The sequence below is a fragment of the Esox lucius genome, chromosome 7 (assembly GCF_011004845.1).
Source record: "Esox lucius isolate fEsoLuc1 chromosome 7, fEsoLuc1.pri, whole genome shotgun sequence".
NCBI classification, from domain to species: domain Eukaryota; kingdom Metazoa; phylum Chordata; class Actinopteri; order Esociformes; family Esocidae; genus Esox; species Esox lucius.
Window position 1 is genome coordinate 32,244,294 of NC_047575.1, and position 19,270 is coordinate 32,263,563.

The 19,270-nt window shown below is 42.4% G+C and overlaps 1 protein-coding gene across 1 annotated transcript in view; it reads right to left on the reverse strand.

Moving 5' to 3' along the window:
- Positions 1 to 19,270, reverse strand: part of robo3 (roundabout, axon guidance receptor, homolog 3 (Drosophila)) — a 159,926-nt gene that overhangs the window by 46,695 nt on the left and 93,961 nt on the right. The window contains 4 exon segments of the mRNA XM_020048525.3: positions 302 to 429; positions 557 to 695; positions 829 to 949; positions 4,648 to 4,805. Coding sequence (XP_019904084.2) covers positions 302 to 429; positions 557 to 695; positions 829 to 949; positions 4,648 to 4,805 — 546 coding nt within the window.

Genomic DNA, 19,270 nt, shown 5'->3' on the forward strand with positions numbered 1-19,270 from the left:
TCACCTACAGAAATGTTTTTTATTGCAATATTCTCGGAAGATCCCAGGAGGTCAACTGTTTCTGAGATACTGGAACCACCACATCTGGCCCCAACAGTCATACCACAGTCAAAGCTGTTTAGATGACACATCTTCCCCATCCTTATGTTCAGTCAAACAACAACTAAACCGCTTGACCATGTCCAGCTGAGTGAGGCCGGTATGCGTGTGCATGCACTGTAGCCTTTGGGGGACCCCATGGGAGATTTAGTTGAGCCCCTGTGTTCATGTCCACCTTCATATGTGTTACGTCGGGTCTTACCGTGGACCTGCAGGCTGCCTGATGCCTCGGCCTTGCCCACACTGTTCTCGGACACACAGGTGTAGGTGCCCTCATCCTCTGCCCGGACCTGGGTGAGATGCAGGCTGTGGTCACTGCGGATCTCGGACCTGCAACGACAATAGACCAGCGTGATGTGGAACGTTAACTGGTATTCCATTCACCCTAACTGATACGTGGTGACCAGTGCTAAGTGCTAATGTAATGCTGTGTGCGTGTATGTGTTTCTCTCCTCACCGGCCACGCGGCAGCTCTCCTTCCTCTCTCCGCCAGCGGATGGTGGGTGCAGGGTCTCCATGGGCCTCACACATGAAGTCTACTGTGTCATCAGCTAACACCACCTGGTTCACTGGACGCTTAACAAACATGGGCCGCTCTGACAGATAGACAGAGTAGAGACAGACGTGGTCAGAGAAAGAACAGAGTTTGGGTGAGAGAGACACGGAAAGAGAAAGAGTACAAGTGGAAAATGGGGGGGGGGGACATTACAAAAAAACAGTTCTGCTCACCAAACACCACTAGTTCCGCCGGGTCGCTGTCCCGCTCCCCCACCATATTAGTACCCACACAGACAAACATGCCAGCATCGCTCTTCCTTGTGTTGGAAATCATCAGCTTTCCTCCACGGATCTACCGAAAGAAGAAGAGGGAGAAAGATTAGGAGAGCAGAGGGATATGAATGGGGAATAAACAAGCATGTTAGCAAGCCGTCAGTGTCCCCTTACAATCCACCACAGAAGGATGTTGGCTTGATGATGTTCTTGTCATGTCCCCAAGCCCATTCACTATCACGCCGTATATTGAGAAAACAACATCTTTAGGCGTTTATTATCTGGTAATCTGTGTCTGTTTATCTCTCTCTCTGGCTCTCTTCCTCCCTGAATCTCTCTCTCCAACACCAATAGCATCTCATTGCCTTTCTTGAACCATCTCAAACACCCCCTTCTCTCCCACCCCCCTCTTTCTGTTTCTGTCTTTCTCTCTCCCCCACCTCACCCCAGTCCATGTCCCTCTCCCACCCCCCTCTCCCTTTTCCTTTCCTAGAAAAACGACACATCATCTTATTCATGTGCTTGTACTTGACATTGAGAGAAGCTCCACATAGACGAATGTGCGATACATTACGAAAGCCCCTTAATTAGAAAAGTGGTTGTATTGTGAGTAATGTGTGGATGGTATTATGTAGCGTATCTGAGTGCTGTTTTTGTCATTACACCTTTAAAGAGATTAAATGAAAAAAGCCATATAATCAATTCATTTCCATCATTCACAATACTCAAAAATAAATGCAATTCCATTCACCTGATTGTACATTACTGAAGGGTTTTAAACCTCCACATTTGATTTACTTTTATTTGAGAGATCTAGGATTTTTTTTTCTTGTTTGTTTTGAAGCTGATTTCCTGTAATTTTCCGCAGTTTAACAACACAACATATTTTAGGTAGGTTACTACTACCAGTATTTTGCCTACCATACATTTTTTATGATCATTTATATAAAAGGTAAACACTATGGTATAATTATTATCATCTACTAAAACTGTTAAGATTCATATGAAGACTCAATTTAATTATGGATATTGACATTATCTTTAAATTGTCAATTATTTCAGTGTTTTAGCTAAATCCATTTTGTTTGATTTTATTAATATGAATCTGGTTGTCAATCACTGTGACCCTTTCCTATCTGAGAGGAAACAACTTGCAAACTGAACAATTTTTCTGAGCAATATTATTATCATTATTCAAAAGAAACTGATGTGGAAAGCATTAAGTCGGCCAAAACACGGAAGGCGTTAGTCGGCCAAAACCTCATCGGTCAAATGTAAGTAGCTGGACAACGTGGGGAGCAACAACACCATGTGTGCAGCCAGAGTGAACTGGAAAGTTTTTTGGCTATATTCCAGCACTTTGGGATTAGAATGATAGAAAGATGAAAAGAGTGTACCACAGTAATTGCAAGAAGAAAGTGTGGAGATAAAAAGGAAGTTGCATACCACATAGTCTGTGAAGTGGGGTGGAGGGAATGTTGTGTTTATTTTACCAGGTACATACAGTACACCAAGTACACATTCTAATTTACAGCAACACTATGCAATTTCAGTAAATCCATACAGGTCTTTCATGAATTTAGTAATGTCATTACGCGTTGCATGATTCCGTTATGTTTGTGCTAGCTAACATCATCTTTTACTACGTCCAGCAGAATCCTGTGAACCCGGCAATATCAGCCATTACAGTAAATGCCTTACCAGAAAGCGCCATTTGCTGTCTTTTTACTGAGGTGGGGCGCCCTAAACGAAACAGACGGCACTAAGATGTCTGTAAACATCGAACTGTTTGTGACACACACTCGTGGAACACATTAATCGAAAGGGTAGTGCCAGGACAGTTTTCGCTTAGATACACAGAGCCTTAGATATCCTAACACCTAACCCTAACACCATAACCTTAATCCTAACCTTAACTTTTTTGTAATCTTACTTCTAATTTGTTCTGTCACCAACACAGTTATAAACACTCACCTAAAGGATTATTAGGAACACCATACTAATACTGTGTTTGACCCCCTTTCGCCTTCAGAACTGCCTTAATTCTATGTGGCATTGATTCAACAAGGTGCTGAAAGCATTCTTTAGAAATGTTGGCCCATATTGATAGGATAGCATCTTGCAGTTGATGGAGATTTGTGGGATGCACATCCAGGGCACGAAGCTTCCGTTCCACCACATCCCAAAGATGCTCTATTGGGTTGAGATCTGGTGACTGTGGGGGCCATTTCAGTACAGTGAACTCATTGTCATGTTCAAGAAACCCATTTGAAATGATTCGAGCTTTGTGACATGGTGCATTATCCTGCTGGAAGAAGCCATTAGAGGATGGGTACATGGTGGTCATAAAGGGATGGACATGATCAGAAACAATGCTCAGGTAGGCCGTGGCATTTAAACAATGCCCAATTGGCACTAAGGGGCCTAAAGTTTGCCAAGAAAACATCCCCCACACCATTACACCACCACCACCAGCCTGCACAGTGGTAACAAGGCATGATGGATCCATGTTCTCATTCTGTTTACGCCAAATTCTTACTGTACCATCTGAATGTCTCAACAGAAATCGAGACTCATCAGACCAGGCAACATTACTGTCCAATTTCGGTGAGCTCGTGCAAATTGTAGCCTCTTTTTCCTATTTGTAGTGGAGATGAGTGGTTCCCGGTGGGGTCCTCTGCTGTTGTAGCCCATCCGCCTCAAGGTTGTGCGTGTTGTGGCTTCACAAATGCTTTGCTTCATACCTCGGTTGTAACAAATGGTAATTTCAGTCAAAATTGCTCTTCTATCAGCTTGAATCAGTCGGCCCATTCTCCTCTGACCTCTAGCATCAACAAGGCATTTTTCGCCCACAGGACTGCCGCATACTGGATGTTTTTCCCTTTTCACACCATTCTTTGTAAACCCTAGAAATGGTTGTGCGTGAAAATCCCAGTAACTGAGCAGATTGTGAAATACTCAGACCGGCCCGTCTGGCACCAACAACCATGCCACGCTCAAAATTGCTTAAATCACCTTTCTTTCCCATTCTGACTTTCAGTTTGGAGTTCAGGAGATTGTCTTAACCAGGACCACAACCCTAAATGCATTGAAGCAACTGCCATGTGATTGCTTGATTAGATAATTGCATTAATGAGAAATTCAACAGGTGTTCCTAATAATCCTTTAGGTGAGTGTATACATAGTACGTTAACATGTATACATAAAACTGACTGACCGCTCATAAGTAAGTACATATCCAGGGACATAACATTATGTATGGCTACATACTATACGACCTGCAATGAGATCACATTGTATAAATCTGTCCAGTACTTAACTTAAATAGGGGACTCCACAAAATATTCAGTAATTTCAGTAGATTTTTGATTGGTAGTTTACAATAAGGGTGCTGCCTAATTTTGAAACAGCGTGATATATTGTATCAGATGAGATTCAGCAGTTGAAATGGTTATTTTGAAAAATGTGTCTGGCATTGTTTGCTATTGATGAATAAAATAAAACTTAGCATTTGAAACAACTGTGTGATGAAAGATGAACTAACCATACAAAAGCCCGATCAGTGGTTTTGAATGTAAGAATAAATGTGTTCCAGGAAGATTTTTGTAGGAAGACTTTTGATTGACCACAGTGAAAATAGTGCCAAAGCGCCACCGCAAAAAAATTGGGACATCATTTGAAAACGTTTACAGAAAATATGTTATTTATTTTCTAAAGTTATTTTGCTTATTGTCATCTACGGGGTTGCTAGTTTTGGACCTGACACATGGGACTCACAGTGATCCTCTCGTCGTGGTCGTTGACCTTCATGTTGTTCCTCTTCCAGGAGATGGTGGGCTCCGGGTGGCCTCGTGGCGGGACACACTCCATGACCGCTGGCTCTCCCGCCGCCACCACCACATCACTGGGCGTCTGCCTGAAGTCGTCTCTGAGGACTACAGGGAAGAGAGACGGGGAGGGGGTGTTGTTTGTGTCGTTATCATACAGCAACTGTTTCTTTTTTCAGTCTAGGTATTTATTCCCAATGAAGCACTAATGCAAATGGAATGAGAGGAAGAACATTATGTCCACTGCACAATTCCAAATCAAGCCCTGACTATCTACGCATTGCGTTATTACAACTAATAACTTTGACAGGAATTACATCTCTGCTTTTCCCTCTGTTGGGGGGAGACACAAAGCTTCCTTGGGCGGCTACGTTAAAATATAAAAATAGTCTAAAATATTCATCAATATACAAGGTAACTGCATGCGGGATACATTTTCTGTGCAAGTAGTTACTGTGTGTCATGAAGGGTTGTTCTGCCTCTGTTATCAAGTCTCAGCTTCACTTTCTTAATGAATGAAAAACAGATGAAATTCAAAAAGCAAGTGTCCCTCTTAGTGTGAATGCAAAAGCCCTCAATTCTGGCATAATGATATGAATCCAATCATAATATTGTTGTTTGTGTGTGTATGTGTGTGTGTGTGTGTCTGTGTCTGTTCAGCGTCCATGTGGTCTGAGTGTGTGTGCAAGTTATTTGGTAGCTTGGGAGACTCCCTATGGTCTTCATTGACTCAGTGTTGAGTTTGTGTGAGTGTGTGTGTGTGCAGGTTATTTGGTAGCTTGGGAGACTCCCTATGGTCTTCATTGACTCAGTGTTGAATGTGTGTGAGTGTGTGTGTGTGTGTGCACATTTGAGGCATCAATAATGGACAGGCTCCTTCTGACACAAAATGTGTGAATTATTCAAACTGCTCTACTCCCGAAACATCAGCGTGCACTCACACACACGCGAACACATGCACACACACACACAAACACACACCTCAAGACACATGCTGTAAAATGTAACCACTTGAACCTAGAGACACACACACACATAATGTGCATGCACACCCACATACAAAACCACACGACCAATGCCAGGTGACTTACTCACACACGTGCGCATACACAACTTTACCAACAAAAACCAACCACTGTTTTTCAGCTAGCTCTCCAAAACTACAGCCCAAATGCAATCAAACATCAACGCTTCTTCTTCCCTCTGTATTCCCATTTAATTACTGTTCATCAGATACGGTACTTCTGCACCGCTTCACAACTTCCATTTACTGTACTCCGTGGCTCCGTATCTCTCCAAATTGACACACTCAATCGTTATTCCACTCGGTGCCAATCTTCTGTTGCTGCATGGCTATGCCCTTCAGCTAGCACCACACTGGCTTGCTATGAGGAGAAACTTTATGAGCAGAAGGTCTTTGTGATATTGCTTAGGACTCCATCCAATCTGTTGCTATTGATTGAACTAAAGTGAGTGGAGCCTGTTAGAAAAAGGCAGTAGCCTGTATCATTGTATTAATATCAGGAAGGATAGTGGAGTGGACTTTTTGTTGGTTTATTTTCTCTGAGGCCACAAGTAGCTGGTGACACGGGAAATGTGGATAGAACTCAGTTTCAATGGATGAGGTAGAAGCCGTTCTTAGTGACAGATTAACTCAAATCCTGCATGATAGCAAATCAACTGATACATGGCAGACTAACAGGCCTGGAACTGCAAGTTGTAATTTGGTTTTCAGAAAAACAACATAACAAGCCACTATCTCTCTCACTCTGCATGTAAGGTTTCTTTGGTCAGTACTGCAACCCCACATTCTTCATTCCTCTCATCCGTCCCTGTCATCCCCTCAATCCCTCTTCAGCCTCCTGTTTGCGGTTTCTACCTGAAGGCCTCTATTTTCTCTCCTTGTTCTTTCTTTTTACCTATCAGGTTGCAACTGAGATCCTGTCTTTTGTAGTTCCAAGGTGAGTTCTTGCCATACAGGGGTCTACCTCAAGCCACACTTATGTTTGAGCAGGCATAAGCCACTTCACAGATTTGGAGGGAGTGTGGGCTGGGGATCTATGAGATGGATCACTGTCTAACCCCAGGCTTTGGTCCTTCTCAAATCTCAACCGCAAAAACCCCTTTTGTAAAATGGACCCTCCCTATACTTTTTTCAATATAGATTCTGTCCTACTGTGAGCCGATGGGAAACTTGTGAAAATGGGGGGTGGGGAGTTTGCATTCTGAAGTTAATTTCTAAAGTTGCCCACTCATCTTTTAAACTATGAGTGAATTTGAGATTCAGACATAAAGGATGGTGGATGACTTATTAACGTGTGAGAGCGTTATGGGGACGCATACATTATGATGTCCTGATTAGTAACATACATAAGTAATATCAATGCTAGACATTCTCACTACGTCCTCACTGAACCTCCCCCCATGAGTGTGAAAATATTCCAGAAAACTGAAGGCAAGTTGAAGGCATCACCCTATATTAATTTCAACAGCTCCCAAGCTCTTTACCGTCTATTATTTAGATATTCAGTGGAAAAGTCACACTCTGAAAAGTACCAGTACCCCTTAGCAAGCTAAGAAAAAGTGTTTTCCTCTCATCTTACTTAGCTAATTATGAAAGACTAATTACTGAACACGCCACTATTTCTCTTTATGATAGCAAAAAGCAGCTAAAAGAAGAAAGAAAAACACATGTTGACTGAGATTCCAACTTTTGTGGCGAATAAAAAAGTACCTAATTAGGGAGCATCAGTGTTCCACCAAATACCCTGTGAATACCCTACACATTTCTTGCTCGATTAATTATGGTTTTGTTAGATACAGAAAAGCCTTCTCATTTCAAGGCAAAAAAACATTCACAGGTATGTCTTATTGTTACATACTACAGTTGAATTAATAGGGAGAGACAGTAGTTGCCATTTCAGTACCCTACAACTGATTTAATAGGGAGCTACAGAATGTCCCATTTCAGTACCCTAAACTGATTTAAGTACCCTTCAACTGCAGTTTTTATAGATATGAATTACCCTACAACTTATTTAATAGGGAGCGACAGAAGGTCCCATTTCAGTACCCTGCAACTGCAGTTTTTATAGAAATGAATTACCATACAACTTATCTAATAGGGAACAGAAGGTCCCATTTTCAGCACCGCACAACTGATTTAACAGGGAGCAATGGAACGTTTCATTTCAGTACCCTAAAACTGATTAAATAGGCAGCGACAGTAGGTCCCATTTCAGTACCCGGCAACTGCAGTTTTTTATAGCAATGAATTATGGTTCCACTGGGCAATAGCACAGCTTAGGAATTCCTTTTCAATTCAATCCACAGATCTTTAAAGGAACCAATCTCCTAGATTCCCGGTGAGAGAAGGCCCTGTAATTGCTGCTTTTATATCTGCCCTCAGAACATAGATAGTGGATGGTGTTGTGTGGGGGCTGCTATGGTGGCCTGTAGGACAGACACATATACTGTACCTTGTTCCTATAGGTGAGTGTGTGTAAATACATGTACCGTATGGACTGTGTATAACAATGCCCAGTCCGTATGGTATTGTGTACAATTATTTTGTGCGAGCAAATTGTTCGTTTTGTTTGTGGGTTTTTGTGTGCCATGCTTATTACAGTGCTTCAGCAGTTGTGTGTGAATTTGCATACGCATGTGTAAATTAGAGTGCTTCCCACTGTTCATTAGGGGCTAAATTACAGTACTAATGTCCCGCAATGTCACACCCAGCAGGGTGGTTCTGAGCCTTCTGATTAATGACAATGGCTCAAATAATGAAGGTGGAGAGAAGCCAACTAATTCTCAGGGCACAAAAACCATCCTAATGGGAACTTCTCAGGGCATCATGACCATGCTAATGGAAACTTCTCAGGGCACCATGACCATCTTAATGGGAACTTCTCAGGGCATCATGACCATCTTAATGGGAACTTCTCACGGCACCATGACCATCTTAATGGGAACTTCTCAGGGCATCATGACCATGCTAATGGAAACTTCTCAGGGCACCATAACCATGCTAATGGGAACTTCTCAGGGCACCAAAGCTATCCTAATGGGAACTTCTCAGGGCACCATAACCATCCTAATGGGAACTTCTCAGGGCACCATAACCACCCTAATGGGAACTTCTCAGGGCACCATAACCATCCTAATGGGAACTTCTCAGGGCACCATGACCATCCTAATGGGAACTTCTCAGTGCACCATAACCATCCTAATGGGAACTTCTCAGGGCACCATAACCATCCTAATGGGAACTTCTCAGGGCACCATAACCACCCTAATGGGAACTTCTCAGTGCACCATAACCATCCTAATGGGAACTTCTCAGGGCACCATAACTATCCTAATGGGAACTTCTCAGTGCACCATAACCATCCTAATGGGAACTTCTCAGTGCACCATAACCATCCTAATGGGAACTTCTCAATGCACCATAACCATCCTAATGGGAACTTCACAGGGGACTCCGCATTTCTGTCAATGCCAATTTCTGTCAGTCCATGTGCCCCTCTCTTCACTGTGATAATTTCTCCAAATGTCAATGTTAGCGTGGCGTCCCTTCTATGTGTGTCCATAAAGGGTTTCTTTACAGCTAGATGAGAGTGTCAGATTGGCAGAAAATGGGGATGTTTTGTGTATTTCATTTCCTCCTAACAGTGTTACGAAGAAACAGCAAAGATGTTTTCTGAAGTGTTGAGACTGAAGTTAAACTGCTCTTTGTTTCCTGAATGATGTTTGTAGTGGCTATACCTCATAACAATGACTGTAATCATACATCTATATTGTACATGTACATTGGGTATCGCCCTAACTCCTAACCCTACCCTTCTAGTGAATCATTATTCAAAATCCAATTTTCTCTAATTTCCATTATCTTCAGACTATTATCTTTCTCCTGCTACTACAATATGGTTTGGTATACCTTTGACATTTCCCCCTAAAAACATTGAAATATAGCCCAATCGATACAGACCAGTTCACACAATATAACCCAGAACAAAACAGTGCTCCATCAAAACTACTCCGTCCACTCAAGACGTGATTTGTGGGTTGGATTGCTACTTCCTGGTCATAGACTGAGCTGCCACAGGGCTGAGGAAAACTTTCATTGCCAAATCAATGCAATGGGCCCTTGCTCTTGGGTCCCCTGGAATCTTCTCCCTTGCCTCTGCTATAAGGGGTGCATCACATTTGGCACCCATGTACTTATATAGTACGTGCTTTTTTTAACCAGGGCCCATTGGGTCCGAAGTAGTGCACTCTATAGGGAATAGATGGCCATTTGGGACTCACATCATGACTGGCAGGCAGCTTTGAAAGAAGGGGCTCCACAGAAAGTTGATTAGGCACTAACGATTACCCCATAAAGCCCCTGGGGGGGCAGATTAAGCAAGTGACCCTTGACCCTCCAGCGCTGACGCCCCTCGGGGAAAGCCCCTCAACAAAGGCAGGCATAATCCCTACCGCTGGGCCTGCGCGGTCCACTTCAATTAGTAGGCGGAAAAACACAGACACACCTCATGAGAGAGGTATACCCAAATGAAGGAAACCTTATTCCATCTATCAACTAACAAAAATCAATTTCTCATCCCTGAAGCCCTTTCTGTTTCTAAGTGAGTGCTTTTACAGAGTCAACAATCACGCAGCACGTCTGTTTGAGTTAGCTGTCAGCACGCGTCCCTCAGCCAGTGTAGCTGTTGGTCTACATTAGTGGCAAATCCACTAGTCACACAAAATGACAAACCAAGTCTGAGCTTATTACTCAATGTGCAAACACATCCCTTCTATTGATTTTGAATGTTATTTTCTCATAGATGAAAAACAAAAAGCAGCACAGTCAACAAAATCAACAATATACGTAACCCATGAGCCAGGAGGTCAGTCTCACTTGGGTTGACCATGTCTTATTGGGATTTCTACAAAGGTTCACGTCCCTAGAGCTTCAATATGTGAAACTGCAGTACCGCAATGTGAACTTTCTCTGTCCTATCATCTTTCCCTTGTCCCTTCATCCCATTTCCCTTTCCAATAGGATTTTACCTTCCAACACACTGTATGAGTATACAACCAGTTGTTGCTCACATATACCCCATAATCATCACAGTATAATGACCAGGCCAGACAACAATTTCACCTAAGCTTTTCAATGTTTTCAGTATTGACCGGTGAATGACACTCACCAGAGATCACTATGCGATGTGTCAACATTCTAATGTTCCCACTACAATGATGCTACTGAATATCAGGACCTCGTTAATACGCCACCGCATCGTTTGTGCTCCTAATTTGACATATACGCTCTGGGTAGGCAGGCGGCTGCCTTTTAATTAAAAATCCACTTTATCGTAGTGATTAAACATTCATCAAACATTCAGCAAATTCGTCGAAACATTAATCAGACATTCAGGACGAAGCTAGTGTGTGTGTTCTTAGTGAGAAAAATTATTACATATTCAGAGAGAAACGGGGAGGGGTGACAGAGAGGGAGAGAGAAGGATGGCATCAGCCTGATGAAAAGGGAGAAAGAAAGAGAGAAAAAACATGGCTAGAGAGCAAGAAGAGCTATGTGTTATTTGGGGGTTTCGGGGTGTTCAGGCTATTTTGGATGAGGATTTCAGGCTTTGTTGGATGGGGTGTTCAGGCTATTTTGGATGAGGGTTTCAGGCTCTGTTCTATGTGGGTTTCAGGTTCTGTTGGATGGGGGTTTCATGCTCTGTTCTATGTGGGTTTCAGGTTCTGTTCTATGTGGGTTTCAGGTTCTGTTGGATGGGGTTTTCATGCTCTGTTGGATGGGGGGGTTCAGGCTCTGTTGGATGAGGGTTTCAGGCTCTGTTGGATGGGGGGGTTCAGGCTCTGTTGGATGAGGGTTTCAGGCTCTGTTGGCTCAATTGTATGTGGGTTTCAGGCTTTGTTGAATGAGGGTTTCAGGCTCTGTTGGTTCAGTTGTATGTGGGTTTCAGGCTCTGTTGGATGTGGGTTTCAGGCTCTGTCCTCTTAAATCTCAAGCCAATATAAGACAACTGTCATATACATACACACACCAGATGTTATTACCTATTTTAACCCTAACCACAAATACTAAACTTAACCTTAAAATGCACCCTAACCAAACTACTTACCAAAAAACCTAACACCAACACGTAAGGATGTCAGGCTCTCATCAGGCTGTAGTTTCTACAAAGTTCTGCATGTTGTGGACAGAGTCCAGTATCTCTATAGAACAAAGACAAGGATATCCACTCGCCACTAGGGTGATTGAGCAATCAGCTAAAGACACAGGCCACAATAATTACCACAGAACATGACTTTTAAAACCAGACCGCAGGTTCCATGAACCATAGACGCCGTTAGTTACATTTTCCTGGCACAACATATCCAATATACTGCGGTGCATATGTCTAAAATCCCTCCCGTTATTTAGGGGCAATGAAAAAATTACCCAAATACTACAAAGTAGTGGTTTTCCCTTGAACCTGGCTCTAATGCCTAACCCTAACTGGCAGGGGTGCATTAGCTGTCAAAAGTCTGCATTTTCAAAATGTATACACTCTGTGATTTAAACACTTTACCATTGTTAGAATTTAACAAACAAGTATGGTGGAGTCAGTGCTCTAGAATGTAGGAATAAATAGGCTTACAGAATGCTGTGTGAACATAGTTTCCTTTACGTCTATTTTAAATCACAGGTTAGAGTAATAAAATGTTATTACTCTTAAATGTTAGTTGCTATAATAAAGTTATATAATAAGAACTTTATTATTGCGACTGTACTTGATTGACAGGGCTGAGAAAACATCACAAGCATTGCATATGCATCGATCATTATTTATTTCAGGAGGATTTCCTTTAACAAACTTGTTTCCAAAAAAGTTGGGACGCTGCGTAAAATTCAAATAAAAACATAATGCAATCATGTGCAAATCACGTATATATAGTTTATACATAAATAGTACAAAGACAACAGATGAAATGTTGAAACTGAGACAAGTTATTGTTTTGGAAAAACACATGCCCGTTTTGAATTTGAATGGCAGCAACACATTTGAAAAACAGCCGGGCAGGGGCATGTTGATCACTGTGTTGCATCACATCTCCGGTTAACCACATTCTGTACCACCGGCATGACGTGGTGATGTCGAGCCGGGGTGCATGATGGGCACAGAAATGGCAGTGCCGTTTCTGAATTTTGTTTATATACAGTTTCTTCTTTGAATGGTAGAGTTCTGACTTGCATTTTTGGATGCAGCACTGTGTTCACAGACAATGGTTTCCTGGGCCCGTGCAGTGATTTCCACTACAGAATCGTGTCTGTTTTTAATGCAGTTCCGCCTGAGGGCCCGAAGATCACGGCCATCCAATATTGGTTTTCGGCCTTGTCCCTTGCGTACAGAGATTTCTCTGGATTCTCTGAATCTTTTAATGATGTTATGTACTGTAGGTTATATTATGTACCGTAGATGATGAGATCCCCTAACTCTTTACAATTTTACGTTGAGGAACATTATTCTTAAATTGTTGCACTATTTGCCTGCGCAGTCTTTCACAGAGTGGTGAACCCCTCCCCATCTTTACTTCTAAAAGACTCATCCTCTCTGGGATGTTCTTTTTATACCCAATCATGTTGCTGACCTGTTGCCAGTTAAACTTATTAGTTGGGAGATTTTCCGCCAGGTTTTTCATTTAGCATTACACCAAATGTCCCGTCTTTTGTTGCCCCTGTCCCAGCTTTTTTCAAACGTGTTGCTGGCATCAAATTCAAAGTGGGCATATATTTTTCAAGAGACAGTAAAATTTTTCAGTGTCAACATTTTATATATGTTGTCTTTGTACTATTTTCTATTGAAAATAGTGTTTAAATTATTTGCACATCATTGCATTCTGTTTTTCTTTACATTTTACACAGCGTCCCAACTTTCTGGAAACGGAGTTGTAGATGTTACTCGTTTTGCATGTTACAAACGAAATTTTATTATTCATGTGATTTCATTTGTTGTTACAGGAGCTTGAATGACATGGTTAATTAATGAGGAGGACTACCTGCCTGCAAAACAAAGTCAGACAATGTTTTGCAGAGTTCTTAAGAAAATACATTTTGGTTAACTTTGTTAAATCATCTAGTCACTAAATGACAGCATATGTTTCAAATACCCTGCTAGCTAGTCTTGGGTGTTAGACTAGGAAAGGTTACAGGAGAGACGAGTTAAACTAACAACGAAAATGCAACTCTTCTTCAACCACACACGCCTCGCACTGTGCAGAAAGGCATGAGCAACGTAAGATTTGCAAGATCAGACTTTTCGGAATAACTCAACAAAAAGTTCAACAATAAAAAGTTGGAACTTGCCATTTGAAATGTAATCTCATGGTCATTACACTTGTAATGTACATGTGTTTTCAGAATGAAAGACAATCTTTTTTGTTTTTTCACTGATAACGCGACCCCTGTTGACTGGGAATATCTAAACCTACCCAACCGAATGTCCAGCCTTTCTTTAGGTTTATCTTTCTGGGTATATCGGTTTCCCAGATGTACACCAAGACGTGGATCGCACACACACACACGGATGGCAGGCCAACAAGGCCTCCACACACACTAATCCCTGAACGATAATATCCTGAAGCATTGGACTGATATAGAACACGCCAAACCATATCCTTACAAATACACACCTGTACCGTCTCTCCAGAGCCCTGAGATCCTTTTCAGAACAACACACTGAAACTGTAATATATTACTCGTCTATACATGAAAGTCTATTCACAGCTGACTAAGCCCGTCTCCAGTTCTTAACATTCAATAGAACCCTCCTCGACCCCCCCATCCAACACATAGGCAGATGTATATGGACTGGAGGGATTCGGTGTCTTGGGCTGGCGGGGTGGGGGGGGGGGGGGTGGGGGTGATCAATAAACCTGAGTGTTGACTAGTGGGAGGGGGGTGGTGGGCGGGCTGCAGATGGTATGCCTTTGGGGCCTCTCCGTGGGGGCCCTAAGGTCTCCTGGCCTCTACACTTTCACTGGGCTTAAAGACAGTTGTGGTTTGACCTGTACATTCTTATTTAAGACACCAACACACGTGGGCCACTGACACCCATTTAGTGACAGCGAGGCTCACACTCTCAGGCAGACTCACGAGCGATCCCACTTAGACAGGCAGGCAACGTGATAACCCTGTACTGTCCGCCACTGTGCAAAAATGACTACCTGGGGGGGCAGACAATCTCTAGTTACTCTTCATGGTGGAGGGGCTGTTAGTGTTGGGATGTAGACAGAGAGCCCTGTTTGTCCTAGTGATAGGACCACAGCTGTCATGAAGGGGTGTGTGTGTGTGTGTGTGTGTGTGTGTGTCTGCGGTGCAGGGGGGCATGATGGGATGAGTTGGACGGCTGGTTTGAGGGGGGAGGTGTGTGTGTACGAAGAGAGGGTGGTTGCTTGGTGCTTAGATGCACATGCGGCCTGGACATCTGTCCCACCACAAGAGCCCCACTCACACACACACACACATACACACACTCACACACACACAGCCCTCCCACCACACTCTCCCCTTGACGGTTCATCATCTCCAAACTCACGATAGGGATCAAAGAAAAACCCACTCTGGATAATGAGACTGGTTGAAGGAAGCAGGGAACTCTGGGACGACTTTGGGGAAGCAGCACTGAAGTACCCCAACAGACGATGCCTTGGGGATGATAGGGAAATGAGAAGGGGCTCGGAGGGTCCAGAAGGGTCCAGCCGACAGATACAGGAACCCGGGGGTGTTGTTCTCTCCCCTCACCACCTCCTTTTGTTGTTGTCCTCTTCCTTTATTTTATACCGCCCCAACTTAGATCATTCTAAATGCATGTAATATACTATACATGCTAATTACTATTTATTACGTAAAACATGTAATATATGACGTGTTCATTTAAATACGTTTCCTTTATGTTTGCGGAGCATGCCTGTCCTTGCTCTGCAGCTCATTCAGAGTCTCCCCCCCTGGTTAGGCCCGTCACCTGAGTCCAGTCAACAGCTGGGGGCTCCTCCCCTTCCCCTCACAGACGCCCCAGAGCCCCACGGTCGGACCCCGAAAACACAAGCCTTTGAGCGGCTGATGGATGAAAGACAGCTGGCCCCACGGCGGTGGTGACGAGGCATGAAACATTATTTACTTCATGAGACAGACAGAAAAGCAAAGTCAATTGTAGATCAACAAACAGCGTTTGCATGTTGGTTAAAATAATGTGTTGGTTTGGGTAGATATAAGGTAAAACTGTCATCGAATTCAATTTTCCAATTACGTAGCTTTAATTTCTTTACAGCGTGTCAAAAAGGTTGCAGCTTTGTCCAGGGTACATCGTCAAATGTCACTAGCAGCACAATAGAACCCAAAATACAAATAATGTCTGTAACTCAACATTACATGACATGGTGGCTCAGAGCACCATGAAAATAGTTGGTGGAGGCCAGGAGAAGTGGGATGAGGGAGATGGATTAGTTGAGCTGTCAAGGTGCAACATTTCCGGGCTTTGTAAGTGCTCATAAACGCCTGTGCCTGGATCTCCTCGGCAGCCTTTCACACCCAGATGTGTCAGGGCGACAAATTGGAGTAATAAATGATGGTATGGCGACAGAATGTGAAGGGTGAATGACCTGCAAGGCCTCATATGGAGCTAGAGGTATAAGGCTTCATTAACAGGCTTGCAGAAACTCCCAGCACACAAACACATTCCCCCTTTTCACTCCACAAACAAAATAACACACTCATCCTTCTCACCCTTAAAAGAGAAATCCCCATTTCTTAACCTCCAAATAAACTACTGTAATACACATCCCCTTCTAACCCAAGACACAAACAAATTCCCACTTTGATCCTTAACATGAACAAACCCCCTCTTCTAACGATAACCCAATTGTACTCCTAACCTATGTTCCCTCTAATGTTTCATTTACCAAGCAAATGTCTGTTGTCCTGTGTGGAAAATAAAAACTTCTGTCCAACCTATTTACATTATGATACATTTTCCAAGATATATCGAAAACAATTTGAGACGCTAGATAATTTGAATGTGTAAATTTGCAGATATCGATAGCTTGAGGCGCCAGATTCCAAGATAGCATCCCCCACATTTTCAATTAAGCCCCCTTGGTGTATGAAGTATGAAGACAATTGTGTCTGAACTGTATCCAGTTTCTGAGCAGTGTGGACACATATGGCTCATATTTCCCTACAATTGACAGCCACGTAGTACATCTCGAACGTGCCAGCGTAAATTCAAATTCTATGGAAATGATTATGCAAACTAAGATAATTCTATCTAGCGTTTAATTCTACTTTTCATAATGTAACTATGCCCTTAGGTTGTACCCAATTTAAGTTACAATTTTAGAGCAGCTGCTGTGGCTGTCTGAGCATAGGTTAGGCCTATAAAAGGGCCAAAGCCTATAGACTTTTTATATCGAAAAGGCTTTGATTTACATCATGTAGCCTACAGTATCCTTTATGTGGTAGGCCTAGATTCAGCTACATTTATTTTACATTATTCATGATTTCATTGTAGGTATGTAACACAGTTGCCCGCCACATACAAAAATAAACGACTAAAATACATTATAACGATATTATGCAGACATAAACAATGTAAGTCAATCTCAAATATAAATTTCTGCTGCTTCAGTGTTTTTAGATATTTTTGTCAGATGTTACTACAGTATACTTACAAATATAATTACAAGCATTTCATAAGTGTCAAAGGCTTTTATTGACAATTACATTAAGTTTATGCAAAGAGTCAATATTTGCAGTGTTGACCCCTACTTTTTCAAGACCTCTGCAATCTGCCCTGACATGTTATCAATTAACTTCTGGGCCAAATTCTGACTGATGGCAGCCCATTCTTGCAGTTTGTCAGTTTGTCAGAATTTGTGGGGTTTTGTTCGTCCACCCGCTTCTTGATGATTGACCACACGTTCTCAATGGGATTAGGGTCGGTGAGTTTCCTGGCCATGGACCCAACATTGGAGCAAGGTGCTCCATCATGCTGGAAAAGGCATTGTTCATCACCAAACTGTTCTTGGATGGTTGGGATAAGTTGCTCTCGGAGGATGTTTTGGTACCATTCTTTATTCAATACTGTGTTCTTAGGCAAAATTGTGAGTGAGCCCACTCACTTTGCTGAGAAGCAACCCCAGACATGAATGGTCTCAGGATGCTTTACTGTTGGCATTACACAGGACTGATGGTAGTGCTCACCTTGTCTTCTCCAGACAAGCTTTTGTCCGGATGCCCCAAACAATCGAAAAGGGGATTCATCAGAGAAAATGACTTTACCCCAGTCCTCAGAAGTCCAATCCCTGTACGTTTTGAAAGTGAAATATTAATTTCTGTGTCATTCTCTAAACTTTTGGCCACGACTAATCAAGACTGTCTTTACAATACATCACTTTAAGTACTTTAAAGGGTTGAATCATAGGCAATAATAATATATGTAAAACTCCTCAAGTATAGCAATCCTTCCTATTCGTTTTTGAAAACGGGCTATACTGAGACAAAACACTCCATGACATAGACATTTTGGCTTACTTTTTGGCTGACTGTTGATGAAGTTCAAGAAATTAATAATATAATTAGCCAATAAATTGTTTGGTAGTCAAATATCAGGTATAAAATGAACATAATTTTTTTCTACCTCTGGTTATGGGATTACACACTATTTCACTTTAAAATAGTTAAGTGGAAGAATGACTCTCTTTACTATCCAGTTTCTTTATACTGAACTTCATGTCATCCAGTTACCATCTCATCTCATGTGTCAATCAAATGAATAGGCATTTCTGAAATGGGCTCAGGTCCTATTACTGTATCTGCATTGTGACCAGGGTTGTTGCTAGCAAAATTTGACAACAAGATAAAAATGTTGAGAGGCTTTATCTACTTTTCACTTGTAACTAATCGCTGCGGCTTAGTTCCTGCGTACTGTAGGCTACTGAGGGGGAGTGAGAGCCTGCCTGTACATAATTGTTTGATCAGGACTGGTATGTTCCCAAATACAGGACTACCGCGGTACGTACATATTTGCAGTAAAACATTCAGGGGACTTTTGTGGCTTTAACAAGTGCTTTTTAGCGAATTATCTACAGTATATTTTAAACCGCTCCTCAGTGACTGAAATGACCCATGTTGCAAATGGAATATTTGCATATAGCCTTGTTGCAGCTGTAATTGGCTATGGCGCACAGGTTTATGCATTCCTGCTCTGCCGACAACAAAATCACAGACCAAGTGGAACATGGCAAGTTAGATTTGTTATCATGGTTAGTTGCGCTGAAATTTTATTCTGATACTATAATTATGTGATTAATTACATTTAGGTTTTCTATAGTTCAAACTCTGTGCGGGGCGGCCATTCTGCCAGACCTACTTCAAACCTGTGCGGGGCGGCCATTCTGCCAGACCTACGGGAGCTGCATGGCTGTGCACACACGCAGCTTAGACGGAACACTGCACCCTAATCTAATCCCCCACTCTGAACAAGGTAAACATGTGAAGAATGACAAAACATCCTCATTTAACA